Below are 13303 nucleotides of genomic sequence, written 5' to 3'. Positions count from 1 at the left end.
AAAAAAAAAAAAAAAAAAAAAAAAAAAAGTGAAATGTATCACACACAAGAGTCTATAAAATGCATATATATACACACAGGTAAAACAATAATAAAACATGGGTATAGCCTTCAGTTAGGGTAGGAGCACTACCAAGACCACTGAAGCCCGCCACCACGCACCCTGTCTTATCCCTCTCCATTCCCCCACAGGCAACTGCTATCCTTTCTTTTGTGTTAATTTTTTTTTGTTTGTTTTTGTGGTGCTGCTCTGTGGATTTCTAACCCTGTCCCCGACCATCTTTTTTCTCTTTCCTTGTCCCTCTCCTGTCTTAAACAACGTTTTTTTGGTGAGCGTTCTCTGCATTGTAAATGTGGGATGTTTGCTTCCATACACATCAGCACTTCTTTAACTACATTGTAACTGAATGTTTAATTGTTCCCCACCTCAGACGGCATATATGCCAGGCCAAATTAGCATTTTGCTCATGGAAGGTATCCAGTATGTAACCCGTGAGTTGAAAATGAACTCTGTCCTGTTTCTTCTCACTCTTAGCTAGTGACTTCAATTCCTCAAGTTCATTCCTTTCGTGTTAACCTTTTCCTGCCACTCAGTTGAAGCTGAATTCAGATGTCCACCCTCATACCCTCGTTGGCAGAGGCGGCTTCCAAGTGGGATTCTCTACTAAAATCATTTTCCTCTGGATTATTATTTACTGTTTGATAAAAGACTGTGGCTCAGATCATTGGAATTTTAGTTTATTTTAAAAAATGTAGGCCAGGCACTGTGGCTCATGCCTGTAATCCCAGCACTTTGGGAGGCCGAGGCAGGCAGATCACCTTAGGTCAGGAGTTCGGGACCAGCCTGGTCAACGTGGTGAAACCTCATCTCTACTAAAAATACAAAAAATAGCCAGGCGTGGTGATGCACACTTGTAATCCCAGCTACTCGGGAGGGTGAGGTAGGAGAATCGCCTGAGCCTGGGAGGCAGAGGTTGCAGTGAGCCAAGATTGTGCCGTTGCACTCCAGCTTGGGCAACAAGAGCAAAATTCAGTCTCAAAAAAAAAAAAAAACAAAACATGAAAAGTTGGTAGTGATAGTTGCACGGCAAATGTGAATGCAACACCACTGAAGTCTACATTTAAAAATGGTTAAATTGGTAAATCTTATGTATATTATGTAATGTTTTGTGTGCACACACATACAAAAAACTTAAAAATTTATGTTACTTTTGGGCCGGGCGCGGTGGCTCAAGCCTGTAATCCCAGCACTTTGGGAGGCCGAGACGGGTGGATCACGAGGTCAGGAGATCGAGACCATCCTGGCTAACATGGTGAAACCCCGTCTCTACTAAAAAATACAAAAAACTAGCCGGGCGAGGTGGCGGCGCCTGTAGTCCCAGCTACTCGGGAGGCTGAGGCAGGAGAATGGCGTGAACCCGGGAGGCGGAGCTTGCAGTGAGCTGAGATCGGGCCACTGCACTCCAGCCTGGGCGACAGAGTGAGACTCCGTCTCAAAAAAAAAAAAAAAAAAAAAATTTATGTTACTTTTGTTTACCTTTCCTATTTCTTCTAGCCTGAGATCTTCTTTGATGTTGTCAGCCTCTCAACATGGCAGGAAGTGTTAAGTGATTCTCAGCGTGAACACCTCCAGCAGTTTCTGCCTCAGTTTCCTGAAGACAGTGCTGAGCAGCAGAACGAACTCATCTTAGCCCTGTTCAGTGGGGAGAACTTCCGCTTTGGAAATCCTCTGCACATTGCCCAGAAGCTTTTCCGAGGTTTGTAGCTCAGTATTCTTTCTTTGAGGGGAGTGGTAGATGGGCACACATTCACTTATGTGGGTATTCCTTTCTTCCTTTTCTTCTCTTTATCTTCATGTACAGATACTGAGCTGGCAGAGAGCGGTTTTGTGTTACACTTTGCTGTCTAGGCTGTGTTTCAAAAAATAAAATTTATTGACTTATATAGAGAGTACATAATATGATCTCAGCTGTGTAACCAGCATCTACATAAAGAAAAAAAACATTTCCAGCATACTAGAGGTGCCTTCATGCCTAGTCTTTAAAAATTTTTTAAAAGAGCTTGCCATTTGCTTTGTTGCACATATCAAGGTGTGTGTGTGTGTGTGTGTGTTTAGGTACACACATACTTTTTGCTGCAGAAGATGTGACAGTTCACTGCCAAGCACTTGAGCGTGTCCATGTCTCTTTTTTTTTGATAAACAGACATGTTTAATGATAGCTTGCTCTTCACAGAGATGCCTACAGAGACTTAATCTAGAATCCAGGAGAATATAACCATGCAACACAGACCAATTAGCCAAATGCAAAATAAACTAGATTCTTACCACAGCTACCCTGTAAACACTGCAACTGTTCTTTCCAAAGGACCCTAATCTTATGTGAAAACACCTACTGTGGGGGAACCAGAAACCTAGCTATGTGGCCAAAAGGAAAAAATAGCAATTCAGTCGTTAATTGGTGAAAGCAGGAAATTTGTGCCCTTTACTGTGCTGCTGTTGCTGCTGTTGCTGCTGTTGCTGCTGGTGTTGCTGGTGTTGCTCTTGTTGCTGCTGTTGCTGCTGCGGCAGGTGCTGCTGCTGCTGCTACTGCCGCTGCTGCCGCCACTCCTGCTGCTTTGGTCTTCTTAGTTTTGTTCTTTTTGTCTCTCTTCTTCAGCCCATCCATGTTAGCTCTCAGTAGGTTTGAATGAGCCATCTGAAGCTTACTCACTTCCTTGGAGCTCACCACAGTGCTGATCTTCTTTTTCCCATCGGTAGCTCTTAACAGACACTTGTTGTCTGCGGGCTCAAAGCCCTCCACAGTACCTTTCTTTGGAATGGGTTTGGTTCGACCGTCATACTTCTTCAAGGTGATATAGACGCTGCCCGACGTCCGGCACTTCTGGAAAAGTCTGGTCAGCTCCGTCAGAAACTGCTCGCTCTCCAACAATACCATCGCGGCGACGCTTGGCTTGACTCCGCATGTCCATGTCTCTTAACAGACACTCTCCCATATCATGACAGCCCTGTTACCACACACAAGGAATTTTACATTGAGCAGATAATATCATAGGCTATTTCATGTTCAAGTTTTCTTCTTTTTTTTTTTTGGGGGGGACAGTCTCGCTCTGTCACCTGGCGCAATCTCAGCTCACTGCAAGCTCCACCTCCTGGGTTCACGCCATTCTCCTGCCTCAGCCTTCTGAGTAGCTGGGACTACAGGGGCCCGCCACCAGGCCTGGCTAATTTTTTGTGTTTTTAGTAGAGACAGGGTTTCACCGTGTTAGCCACGATGGTCTCGATCTCCTGACCTCATGATCCGCCAGCCTTGGCCTCCCAAAGTGCTGGGATTACAGGCATGAGCCACTGCGCCCGGCCTTCGTGTTCTAATTTTCTTAATTGTTCCTGCAGTGTCCTTTAGAGTGGCTGTGTAAATCCAGGATCTGTTCAGGGTTCATGCATTGTGCGTGGGCCTTATGTCTCTAGCTTTTTGAATCTAGGGCCCTTTGCCCCTTTTGTTTTTGTCTTTCAGTACGCTGACATTTTTGAAGAGCCAGGACACTTCAATTATAAAATGTCCTGCTTCCTGGGAGTCTGTCATTGTGTTTTCTCTTCTTTAGATTGGGTTAAAGGCTTTCGGCAAGAATACGATATAGGAAATGTGGTCTTTCCCATTGTGTCACCTCAGGAGGCACGTGGTGTCAGTTTTTCCATTTTGGTAAAGCCACATGTGATCACTTGGTTAAGTGGTGTCTGCCATACCTCTTGCTTGTAAGCAAGCAAGATACTTGTAAGCAAGCAAGATAAAGGTACTTTCTTTCCTTTATCATAAAGAAGCACTGTGGGATGATACTTTAGGATCATGGGTCATGTGATAGTCTCATTTTCCAAAAGCCTTTGTTTTACCCAGTGGTTTTTGCTTCCATGGGTGATTCTCAACCGCATCAGTTATTATATTGGGAGTTGCAGGATGGTTTGGACCACTCTTTAAGTTACAGTTGCTTTCTGTACCATGGAGAGGAGCCAAGGAAGCCTCTTCCCCTTCCTTTCCAGGGTGACTTTGTTCTGACACAAGGCCCTGAATGAGCAGCACATCTTGAATTCTGTTAAACTCGGCAACTTGACAGCTGCTAATGACCAGAGAGAGCAGGCTTATAATCTGAAATCTCATTATTTTAAGGCTTTAAAATGAACATTGCCACCTTTGGTGGGTTACTAGTGTGAAAAGGAATGCCCCTCTATGGTTGTCGGAGATCTGTTTCACTACAGCTGAGGGTGCACTGTCTCCTCTGGTAGAGCAGAAGTCAGGGAGACCCACTTGGCTTTAGAGGGGCTCTGTAAGTGACCTTCCATAATGGTAGCACTGTCTCTTGTGCTGGCATGTTTCCCCCAGAACAGTATGGCAGTCTGGTAAGGATACAAGTGAGGAATGTCAAGGCAGGACTTCCTGCATATTCCACTCTGACCCATGCCACGTATGAGTTCTAGTGTTGCTGAAGACAGTTGCATTACTGTGGCTATGATGGTCATCAGCCTTAAATGAGCTGTCATTGCCTCTCAGCACACTTACTTTTGGTTCTGTTTCCTGATTCTCTTAGATGTTCACTTTTCCCTTAAGTTTTGTGGTACAGAGTTTACCATGTTAAGCACTCATTCAATATATTTGTTGACTGATGATGTATATTTGTTGACTGATGTATATATATACCTTTATTTTTTTAAGATGGACACTTTAACCCCGAGGTGGTCAAGTACCGGCAGCTATGCTTCAAGTCACAGTACAAGCGCTACCTCAACTCCCAGCAGCAGTATTTCCATCGGCTGCTGAAGCAAATTCTTGCTTCTCGGAGTGTAAGTAGTGCTGGGAACTGGATATAGAATGTGGCTGGTCACAGGTATCATGACTTCAAGAAGCATTTCAGGTGCAAAACGCAAAAGTTGCCACTAAGAAAAAATGCTACCGATTAATCTGTAACACAGTTAAGCTATGCCATCCTTTCTTATGATAAACTTCAAATGTGTCCCGATTTCAGAGATGTTAAAACATAAAAAAAAGTGCTTCTTAAAATTGACGAAATTACAGTAGCTTCAGTGTTTACCAAGATAAACAGATGGATTTGGGATCCATCATGGGTTATTAAGGGAAGCCAGGATTCCTTGGAATGGATATGAAGGTGTGCACGGGCCTCCGAACGCTGTGATGGATGGTAGCATAATAGGCCCAATGGCCGCTGGAAATTCTTAGAGGCAAAGTTGTTTGGGTTTTAAGTCATCCTTTAAGCTTTGGTATAGAAATACTTGGGTGTCTAGTATAAAAAAGTATTCATTCCTAGTAGAGCACTTCACTCAGATTTGGGATTTTTCTTCATGTAATCAATACAGGTTTTTTTTATTTGGATGTGTTGATATATATGTGTATCTTTCTTTGTGATCTGGAGGAAGGGAGTTGGGCTTCACACTGAAGAAAACGTAGACTTGTAGAGTGTTCATTGTTCCAGAACAGGTCTTGGATGATGACGTGTACCCCCACCTGATCTCTTCCTAGGATCTGCTGGAGATGGCCCGGCGGAGCGGCCCCGCCCTTCCCTTCCGGCAGAAACGGCCTTCACCATCCCGCACTCCTGAGGAGCGGGAGTGGCGGACCCAGCAGCGCTACTTGAAGGTCTTGAGGGAAGTGAAAGAGGAGTGTGGTGACACAGCCCTGTCATCTGATGAAGAGGGTGAGTGTCCTCGGGCACTTGGGGTAGCTGGGGTATTGGATTGATACCGGCCGCTTGTCCGGTTGGAGCCAGTGGTAGCCATTTATCTCCCCGGCAGAGAAACCCTCTTGAGTTGTCTTGGTCTGGGGTGGATAGCGGGGCTCGGAAGGCCTTGGTCTTTGGGTTGCTAAGGCATTGCCGTCAGATGGGGAGTGACTACATGGCCTTTTTCACCCTCATGGCCTTGTGGCGCTTGAGCTTAGATGAGAGTCCGCCAGGCGACTGCCTGCATGACAGGGTTCTCCGCAGTGGGCCTGACTGGTCCCATTTGCCACTTGAGAGAACTGTTTTCCCCTTACAGGAGAGTAGTAGTGGCTGTCGGCCTGCTGCAGTGCGACCCCAGCACTCTGTTGAAGTCTCTCTTCCTGGAAGAGCCGTTAGATGGCCTAAGTGTGCTCCAGCTCCTCTGGGGAAGGGTCAGAAAGGAGTGTGGAACCCTGGCCTCCATGTTGTTGGCTTAGCCTTGTTGAACCCAAATGGCCACTTACCCAATCTCCCCTATTGGAGTCCACAGCCACGTTGGATTTACAAGAACAATTTTCTTTTGAAGATCTCAGCTCATGGCTTCCGAGCTCTCCAGCACGTTCTCCTAGTCCTGCGGTGCCCCTGAGGGTGGTGCCCACACTTTCAACCACGGATATGAAAACTGCAGGTGAGAACCGAGTTGCCGCCGTCACCATTCTGGGACATTGCAGTGGAGACCTGAAAACTCCTTTAGAGGGAGGTGGGTGGGGGCAGATTCCTAACTGCCAGGAAAACAAAGCTCCCTGGAACTAGGCGATTTGTTTGGTAAAGTTTTTGTACCATTTTACTATATTTTTTACATCTGGACATAGGCCTGCCTTTTTTCCTTTGTTTTAAAATTTCTTCTCAGAAGCTGATATTTTGGGCTAAAGAAAGCAAAATCTTGAAACAGCAGTACGAAGGGACAGTTCAGTAAGAGGACAAAGGAATAACCAGAGCCAAGCCATTCTCCAGAGTGGCTGTGAGTTTGGAGAAGAGTTTTTATTTGGAATAGGAAGCAAAGAAGAATGTTAAGAACCTTAAGTGTGTTTTAGGACCAGCAGAGTCACTGAAATCATTTATTACCAATGTATGGAGAAGTGGAAGTGTTGATCCTGTGACTTTAAAGATTTTTGGTACTTGTAGTTCACAGGTGTCAGAAGGGAAACTCAGAAATATCTTTCTTTGGACAAGTGACCAGAAAGATGTAAATTGGAGAATCATGGTAGTGAATGTGGTTTGGTTTGTTTTCTCAGATAAAATAGAACTGGGGGACAGTGACCTGAAGATTATGTTAAAGAAGCACCATGAGAAGCGGAAACATCAGCCAGTAAGATGGGCAGGGCTTGCGGCCGTGTGGTTTTCAGCCTGATGTTTCAGGATTGGCTGTCCTGAGGAAGACACGGGGCATCACTGCCTTGTTTGTATGTCCTCCCTACCATGTGGGCACAGGACCAGCCGATGAGGCTGGCTGGCATCAACGATGTGAGGCGTGGGGGCTTTGACTTCACAGGGCCTGCTGAATGTGTTGTCTGCGTTAATTGTTACAGTGACACTGTCGAGTATAGGAATGGTCGTTTCCACCTCAACAGTGCTCGAGAGGTTAGGGAGCTTGTCATTGGTCCTATAGCCAGTAAGCAGCAGAGCCAGGAGTCGGGCCCTGGGTTTGTCCCACTTTTTACTGTTTCCATTATTCCATGCTACCAAGTTGAGGTAGCTAGCTAGCACCTCAGAGAGTTTAGTGGAGAAAAGATGATGCCTTTTTGAGAAGAAAAGACAGTCCTTCTAAGGCTAGGAGGTGAGAGGGGAAGAACCCCACATGGGAAGTCAGTACTCTCTCTTTTCTAGTTACTGTGATACCTCTCTAAACCCTATTTCCACATTTTGTAAAACATATTAATACTTCACAAGACTGTTTGCAGAGCACATGAGACAAGGAATGCAGAAGAGCTTTATAACTAAATGCTGAATGATAGGAAGGTTGGGACTGGGTTCTATGCGCCAGTATCAAGTTTGTTTTTTTAAATTAAATGGGGATATGATAGGGAAAAATTGAATAGTTTTATCTCTCTATATTTTTTATTCAATGTGATTTCCCCAAGTGTACCTAACATCTAATTGTTACATAAATTTGCAAAATCACCTTAGTTTTTGCTCCTTTTTGGGCCTCCATGACCAAATTTTGGATATCACATCTAGGATCACCCGGACCTTTTGACAGGGGACCTGACCCTCAATGACATCATGACTCGAGTAAATGCCGGCAGGAAGGGCTCTCTCGCAGGTAAATGACTGGGCGCCCTCTAGGAGCCTTCATCTGACTATGGTGTTTAGTTGCATGAGCCCATAGCATGTGGCACAAATAAATGAAACCATGGCCTCCTTCATGCTGGTAACCTTTATTATTACCTCTTATGGGCTTACAGGTGGGAAATGAATGTAAAATCAGCACAACAGAGCATTAGCTTTTTTGTTGTTTGTGTTTTGTTTTTTTAGACAGAGTCTTGCTCTGTCGCCCGGGCTGGAGTGCAGTGGTGCGATCTGGGCTCACTGCAAGCTCCGCCTTCCGGGTGCACACCCTTCTCCTGCCTCAGCCTCCCAAGTAGCTGGGACTACAGGCGACCGCCACCATGCCTGGCTAATTTTTTGTATTTTTAGTAGAGATGGGGTTTCACTGTGTTAGCCAGGATGGTCTCAATCTCCTGACCCCGTGATCCACCCACCTCGGCCTCCCAAAGTGCTGGGATTACAGGCGTGAGCCACTGTGCCAGGCCTATCAGCTCTTTATAATAAATATTAAAATTAAGCCGTATACTTGAGAGGCTGAGGTGGGAGGATCGCTTCAGCCAGGGAGGTTGAGGCTGTAGTGAGCTACGATTGCACCACTGCACACCAGCTTGGGCAACAGAGTGAGATCCTGTCTCAAAAAAAAAAAAACAACGGTAAATCACTCACTGCATTTGGTTTCATTGAGTGTTTTATTACTGAGACTTCTATCTTTGGTGGGCCTTGGGAAAAGAATATGCAGATAAGACCCCTCACTTCCCTGTGTAGGAGATACATTTCTGTGACTGGTGTTACTTTTCCTTCCCAGCCTTATATGACTTGGCTGTCCTTAAAAAAAAGGTTAAGGAAAAAGAGGAAAAGAAGAAGAAGAAAATAAAAACGATCAAATCAGAGGTAGAGGACCTGGCTGAGCCTCTAAGCAGTACTGAAGGGGTTGCATCTCTCTCACAGGCCCCCTCTCCGCTGGCAATTCCTGCTATCAAGGAGGAGTAAGTGAGCAACAGAGATTCTGTAATTCTCAGGGTGAATGGGTGTGCCCTGGCCCCCAGGGCTTGTCGTAGCTGTAAGTGTGTTGGACTTGTAGACCTGGAGTCCCAGGGATACTGCTGGGAAAATGTGTTGTTTGCTCCTTTCTTGAACTCTTTTGTGACTGCTAGGAGGCTTGGGGGCCTGAATCAATCTAGGGATGTGTTCTTGGTCTTTTTGATTCTTTTATTTTTCTTCCCTCATTAGGCCCCTTGAAGACCTCAAGCCTTGCCTTGGAATCAATGAAATATCTTCCAGCTTTTTCTCTCTTCTATTAGAGATCTTGCTGCTGGAGAGTCAGGCTAGCCTTCCTATGGTAAGCATTTTGGAAAAGTTGGAGGTACATTAGAGTATTCAAAGAGTTCAAATCCTGAATAGTCTATAGCTTGAGAAGTGGAAGTCTGGGTTCCTCTCAAAGCTCTCTAGTTAACTTGCTTTGTGATTTGGACAAACTCCGGATGCATATGCCCCAGCTTGTGGTGGCACTTGTGTGGAATTGCTGGTATAGAAGAGAAGTCTAACTGGCTTCTGCCTTTGCTTTCCCTCAGCTAGAGGAGCGAGTTTTGGATTGGCAGTCATCACCAGCCAGCTCCCTCAACAGCTGGTTCTCTGCGGCCCCCAACTGGGCTGAGTTGGTACTACCAGCCCTGCAGTATCTTGCTGGAGAAAGTCGAGGTAAGGTGCTTTTTTTTGTAGGGTCAGTATTTTTTTCCCCCTTTCGTCGAATTAATTGTCAGAATAAACTGCAGCTTTACTCCTGTAATCCATTATGCCTTTGCATAATGCTATGCCTTGAAGGTTCCTGCTTTTCTAATACACTGTGGAACACTCAAAAGCTGTTTCAGAGTTCAGGGATGCACCTGTATGGCTTATTTATGTGGTCCATTTCTTGCAGCTGTTCCTTCCAGTTTCTCTCCATTTGTTGAATTCAAAGAGAAAACCCAACAGTGGAAGTTGCTTGGTGAGTAATCCGTGTTACCTACCCCTACAGGTTTTCATCCTCCCGTTTCTTCCCCTAAGTTTCTTTGCCTTCCAATCAATATGGTCCTGCAGATTGGTTTAAAAAAGCAGTATTAGATCTTATTTTGCTCTGGGAAGGAGTCCTTCAAGACCCTTTTGTACTCTCAAGGTGGGTTAACTGACTCCTCTGGTTGGACCAGTGCTGAGATGGAAGGAATACCCTTTCTGTATGATGTAGTCTGGTGATGGCTAAATTTAAATCTGCAAGGGTATTTTGCAAGAGCGTCAACATTTATATTAATCATACCAATGACTTTGGATTAATTTGTAATTATAAATATTTTTCTTTCCTAAAAGTGGGCTTTGCTATTGAGGAGAATGTGCAGCAGCCCCGAGTAAATTGTTTCTAAAGAACAGAGTCCTGATTTTTAAGTTTATAAAGCCCACTTAGTGTGTAAGTTGTCATAACATGCATCTGAAGTCACTTGGAGGCTGTTGCCTGGTGATGGTGAAAAGAGAGAAATCCGTGTTGGTTTCCTGTTGAAATTCACAGGCACTTCTCTGTGCTGAGTGGTCTGTGGAGAAGTGTATGGAGAGCAGGTTATGAAAACCGTAGACTCATCCATTCGTTATTTATTACATTTATTCAGCTTCTAGGTGTCAGGCACTGTTGTTAGGTGCTGGGGGGATACAATGGCTTCTGAGACAGTGCGCTCCTCTCATAGGGCCTAAGGTCTGTTTGGGGAACAAATACTTATTTAGATTTAATGACAAACTGATCCTTTCTGTAAAGGAAAAGTATAATAGGAATTGATGTAGTTGCAGAGTTGGGAGGACCTTGCTGAGGAAGCAGCGTCTGAGCAGAGGTATGTGATGAATAGGACCGAGCCAGGCAGGCAGAGGGGAGGCAGCAGCATTCGAGGTGGAGGAGTTAGAACCTTTCCATGGGGAAGATGTGATCTAAAATAGTCACGCAACCCACAGGCTATGAGAGCTGATGGTAATTTAGACACGGGAGAGGATGGATACGTTGGAGAACGATTTAGGTGGGCTTGGTTGTGGCTTGGCTGTGGGGAGTGAAGGAGAATGGTGTGAGGCACGGCTCCTGCTAGATTTGCAGCTGGTGGAGGAAGGTGTTTTTTGTGCAGGTAGCAGCTGTGGAGGTCTGGATTTGGAGGGTGGAGATCCCGAGTTTAGTTTTTAAAATTTATTTATTTATTCATTTATTTTTTGAGACCGAGTCTTGCTCTGTGCCTCAGGCTGGAGTGCAGTGGCACGATCTTGGCTCACTGCAACCTCTGCCTCCCGGGCTCAAGCGATTCTCCTGCCTCCTCCTCCTCCTCCTCCTGAGTAGCTGGGACCACAGGCGTGCGTTACCATACCTGGCTGTTTTTTATATTTTTAGTAGAGACGAGGTTTCCCTATGTTGCCCAGGCTGATCTTGAACTCCTGAGCCTAGGTGATCCACCGACCTCAGCCTCCCAAAGTGCTGGGATTACAGGTGTGAGCCACTGCACCCAGCCTGACTTTAGTTTTAGAGCTGCGTTTGAGGTATTCCAGTGGAGTTGTTGAGTGGACAGTAGGATGTGTGGGTTTAGAATTCAGACCAGAGAGTTTAAGAGGGAGAGTGTTAGCATGTGTCTGGTGCAGGGCACCGATGATGCTGTTACCTGGGGAGGAAGCACAGAGTGAGGAGAGAGGGTGGAGAAGGGCTCTTCACGGCAGAGGGTCTGAGTGAGGGCATGAGAGTGTGGGCGGGGGGTGGGACTGTGGAGGTGGGGAAAGCCTGGAACAGGGTTTTCCAGAGTCTTGGAAGCCAGGAGATAGGAGCGCCTGAGAAGTGGGGAGTGGTCATTTTCCTCCATAGTTCCTAAAAGATTCAGTAAGACAAAGACTAAAGATTTGTGAACATGGAGGAAGTTGTGAATTTTTCAGTGAGCATGAGTCCCTAGTGGAACAGTGGAGGTGAAACCACCGTGAGCTGAAGGTGATGATGGTAGCTGACTGCAAGCACTCCCCCCGTCAGTCAGGCTGCAGTAGCCATGGAGGGAACACATATACCTGGGCCTGGCAGACTGTTTCATGCAGGGCCAGATGATAAGCATTTGAAGCTTGTCGGCCAGGTGCTTTAGTTGAAGCTACTCTGCCATTGTTGAGAGCTTTCTGCAAATAGTGATATTGTGTATTGACTATGAAAACAAAGATAAACAGCCCCTTTGAGAAGGGCAGCTGTATTCATCACATAAGCAAACCTGGCTGATGATTATCCTGTGGCTTCTAACCTGGGCAGGAGACACAGGTGCCATCAGGGTCTCAGACAGCCTGAACAGAGTGACCTCAGAGGAGGGCACAGGAGACAGGGCTTATCTCTTTCTAGGCGGGTCATGGGAAGTCAAGCTTTTTCCTGCCCCAGGATCTTAACTGCTATGCTAGTGAATAGAATTTCTCTGTGCCCCAATAGCCAGAAACCGTTCTTACCTACAAAAATAGAATAATTACCTTGGTATAAGCTATCATTACATCTTTTGTGATGCCTACCACCTTTTGAATTGATTTTGAAACGTGTGCTCTTTCCTCACTTGACCGTAAACTCCTGTGAGGGTGGAGACTGAATTCACTGAGTAACCTTAGCTTCACATGCAATGCGTGGCACAGTGGGTACTCAGCAGATGCCTACAGAGTGAATGATTTGATTAGATGGCATCCAAGAGCGGTGGTCCAGGCTGATTTCCACCAGCTGGAAGGCAGTGGCTGTGTGAAGGATTGTTGTTACAGCTCCTGATAGAATCTCCCTGTGGTGTAGATAAAGCTAGTAAAGAGAAAGCAGGATTCTCAGTAATACCTTAGACCTTATTTTTTATCTCTATTCCTCTAATAGGCCAATCCCAAGATAATGAAAAGGAATTAGCTGCCCTCTTCCAGCTATGGCTAGAGACCAAAGATCAGGCCTTCTGTAAGGTATGGTTTTTTAAGAAATACCAGATCCTTCTCACTAGGTTTCCAGAGCTCTTAAGTTTGCCCGAATTCTTTAGTCCAGTTACCTGTCAACGTTTTCTTTTTCTCCAGCAAGAAAATGAAGACAGCTCAGATGCCACGACACCTGTCCCTCGGGTGTGAGTACAATACTCTAGTGGTGGGTGGTGTCCCGGGAAACTGTAGTTCAGATACTGCCTTGGTTTTGTTGATACTTCTTGGTATGCTAGAGCTGTAATGGGCTTCAGAGCTCTGAGGAGTCCCCTGGTTCTTCCTGACTTGGCATACTGAGGCAGGCCACACCCCCTGAGTGAGCG

General features: G+C 45.7%; 3 protein-coding genes across 5 annotated transcripts in view; 1 reads left to right on the top strand and 2 right to left on the bottom strand.

Annotated features, from left to right (window-relative positions):
- APLP2 (amyloid beta precursor like protein 2) overlaps window positions 1–13303 on the bottom strand; it is a 726249-nt gene that overhangs the window by 248507 nt on the left and 464439 nt on the right. The window lies entirely within an intron of this gene.
- NFRKB (nuclear factor related to kappaB binding protein) overlaps window positions 1–13303 on the top strand; it is a 33456-nt gene that overhangs the window by 5811 nt on the left and 14342 nt on the right. For 2 of the 3 annotated variants that reach the window (XM_050755935.1, XM_050755934.1), the window contains 12 exons: window positions 1555–1756; window positions 4703–4830; window positions 5525–5699; window positions 6253–6390; window positions 6998–7071; window positions 7941–8025; window positions 8836–9016; window positions 9261–9369; window positions 9602–9728; window positions 9949–10014; window positions 12892–12971; window positions 13080–13126. In XM_050755935.1, coding sequence (XP_050611892.1) covers window positions 1555–1756; window positions 4703–4830; window positions 5525–5699; window positions 6253–6390; window positions 6998–7071; window positions 7941–8025; window positions 8836–9016; window positions 9261–9369; window positions 9602–9728; window positions 9949–10014; window positions 12892–12971; window positions 13080–13126 — 1412 coding nt within the window. The remainder of the gene's footprint in view (window positions 1–1554; window positions 1757–4702; window positions 4831–5524; window positions 5700–6252; window positions 6391–6997; window positions 7072–7940; window positions 8026–8835; window positions 9017–9260; window positions 9370–9601; window positions 9729–9948; window positions 10015–12891; window positions 12972–13079; window positions 13127–13303) is intronic. The other variant, XM_050755936.1, reaches the window with a different exon arrangement.
- On the bottom strand, window positions 2330–2964 carry LOC126934983 (signal recognition particle 14 kDa protein-like). The gene has a single exon (XM_050756015.1). The coding sequence runs from the start codon at window positions 2933–2935 to the stop codon at window positions 2483–2485; it is 453 nt and encodes a 150-aa protein (XP_050611972.1). The 5' UTR covers window positions 2936–2964; the 3' UTR covers window positions 2330–2482.

This window comes from Macaca thibetana, chromosome 14 (genome assembly GCF_024542745.1).
Source record: "Macaca thibetana thibetana isolate TM-01 chromosome 14, ASM2454274v1, whole genome shotgun sequence".
In the NCBI taxonomy this organism is placed as follows: Eukaryota; Metazoa; Chordata; class Mammalia; order Primates; family Cercopithecidae; genus Macaca; species Macaca thibetana.
Note: the sequence above shows the minus strand (reverse complement) of the source record. Positions and strands in the feature narration are given on the sequence as shown.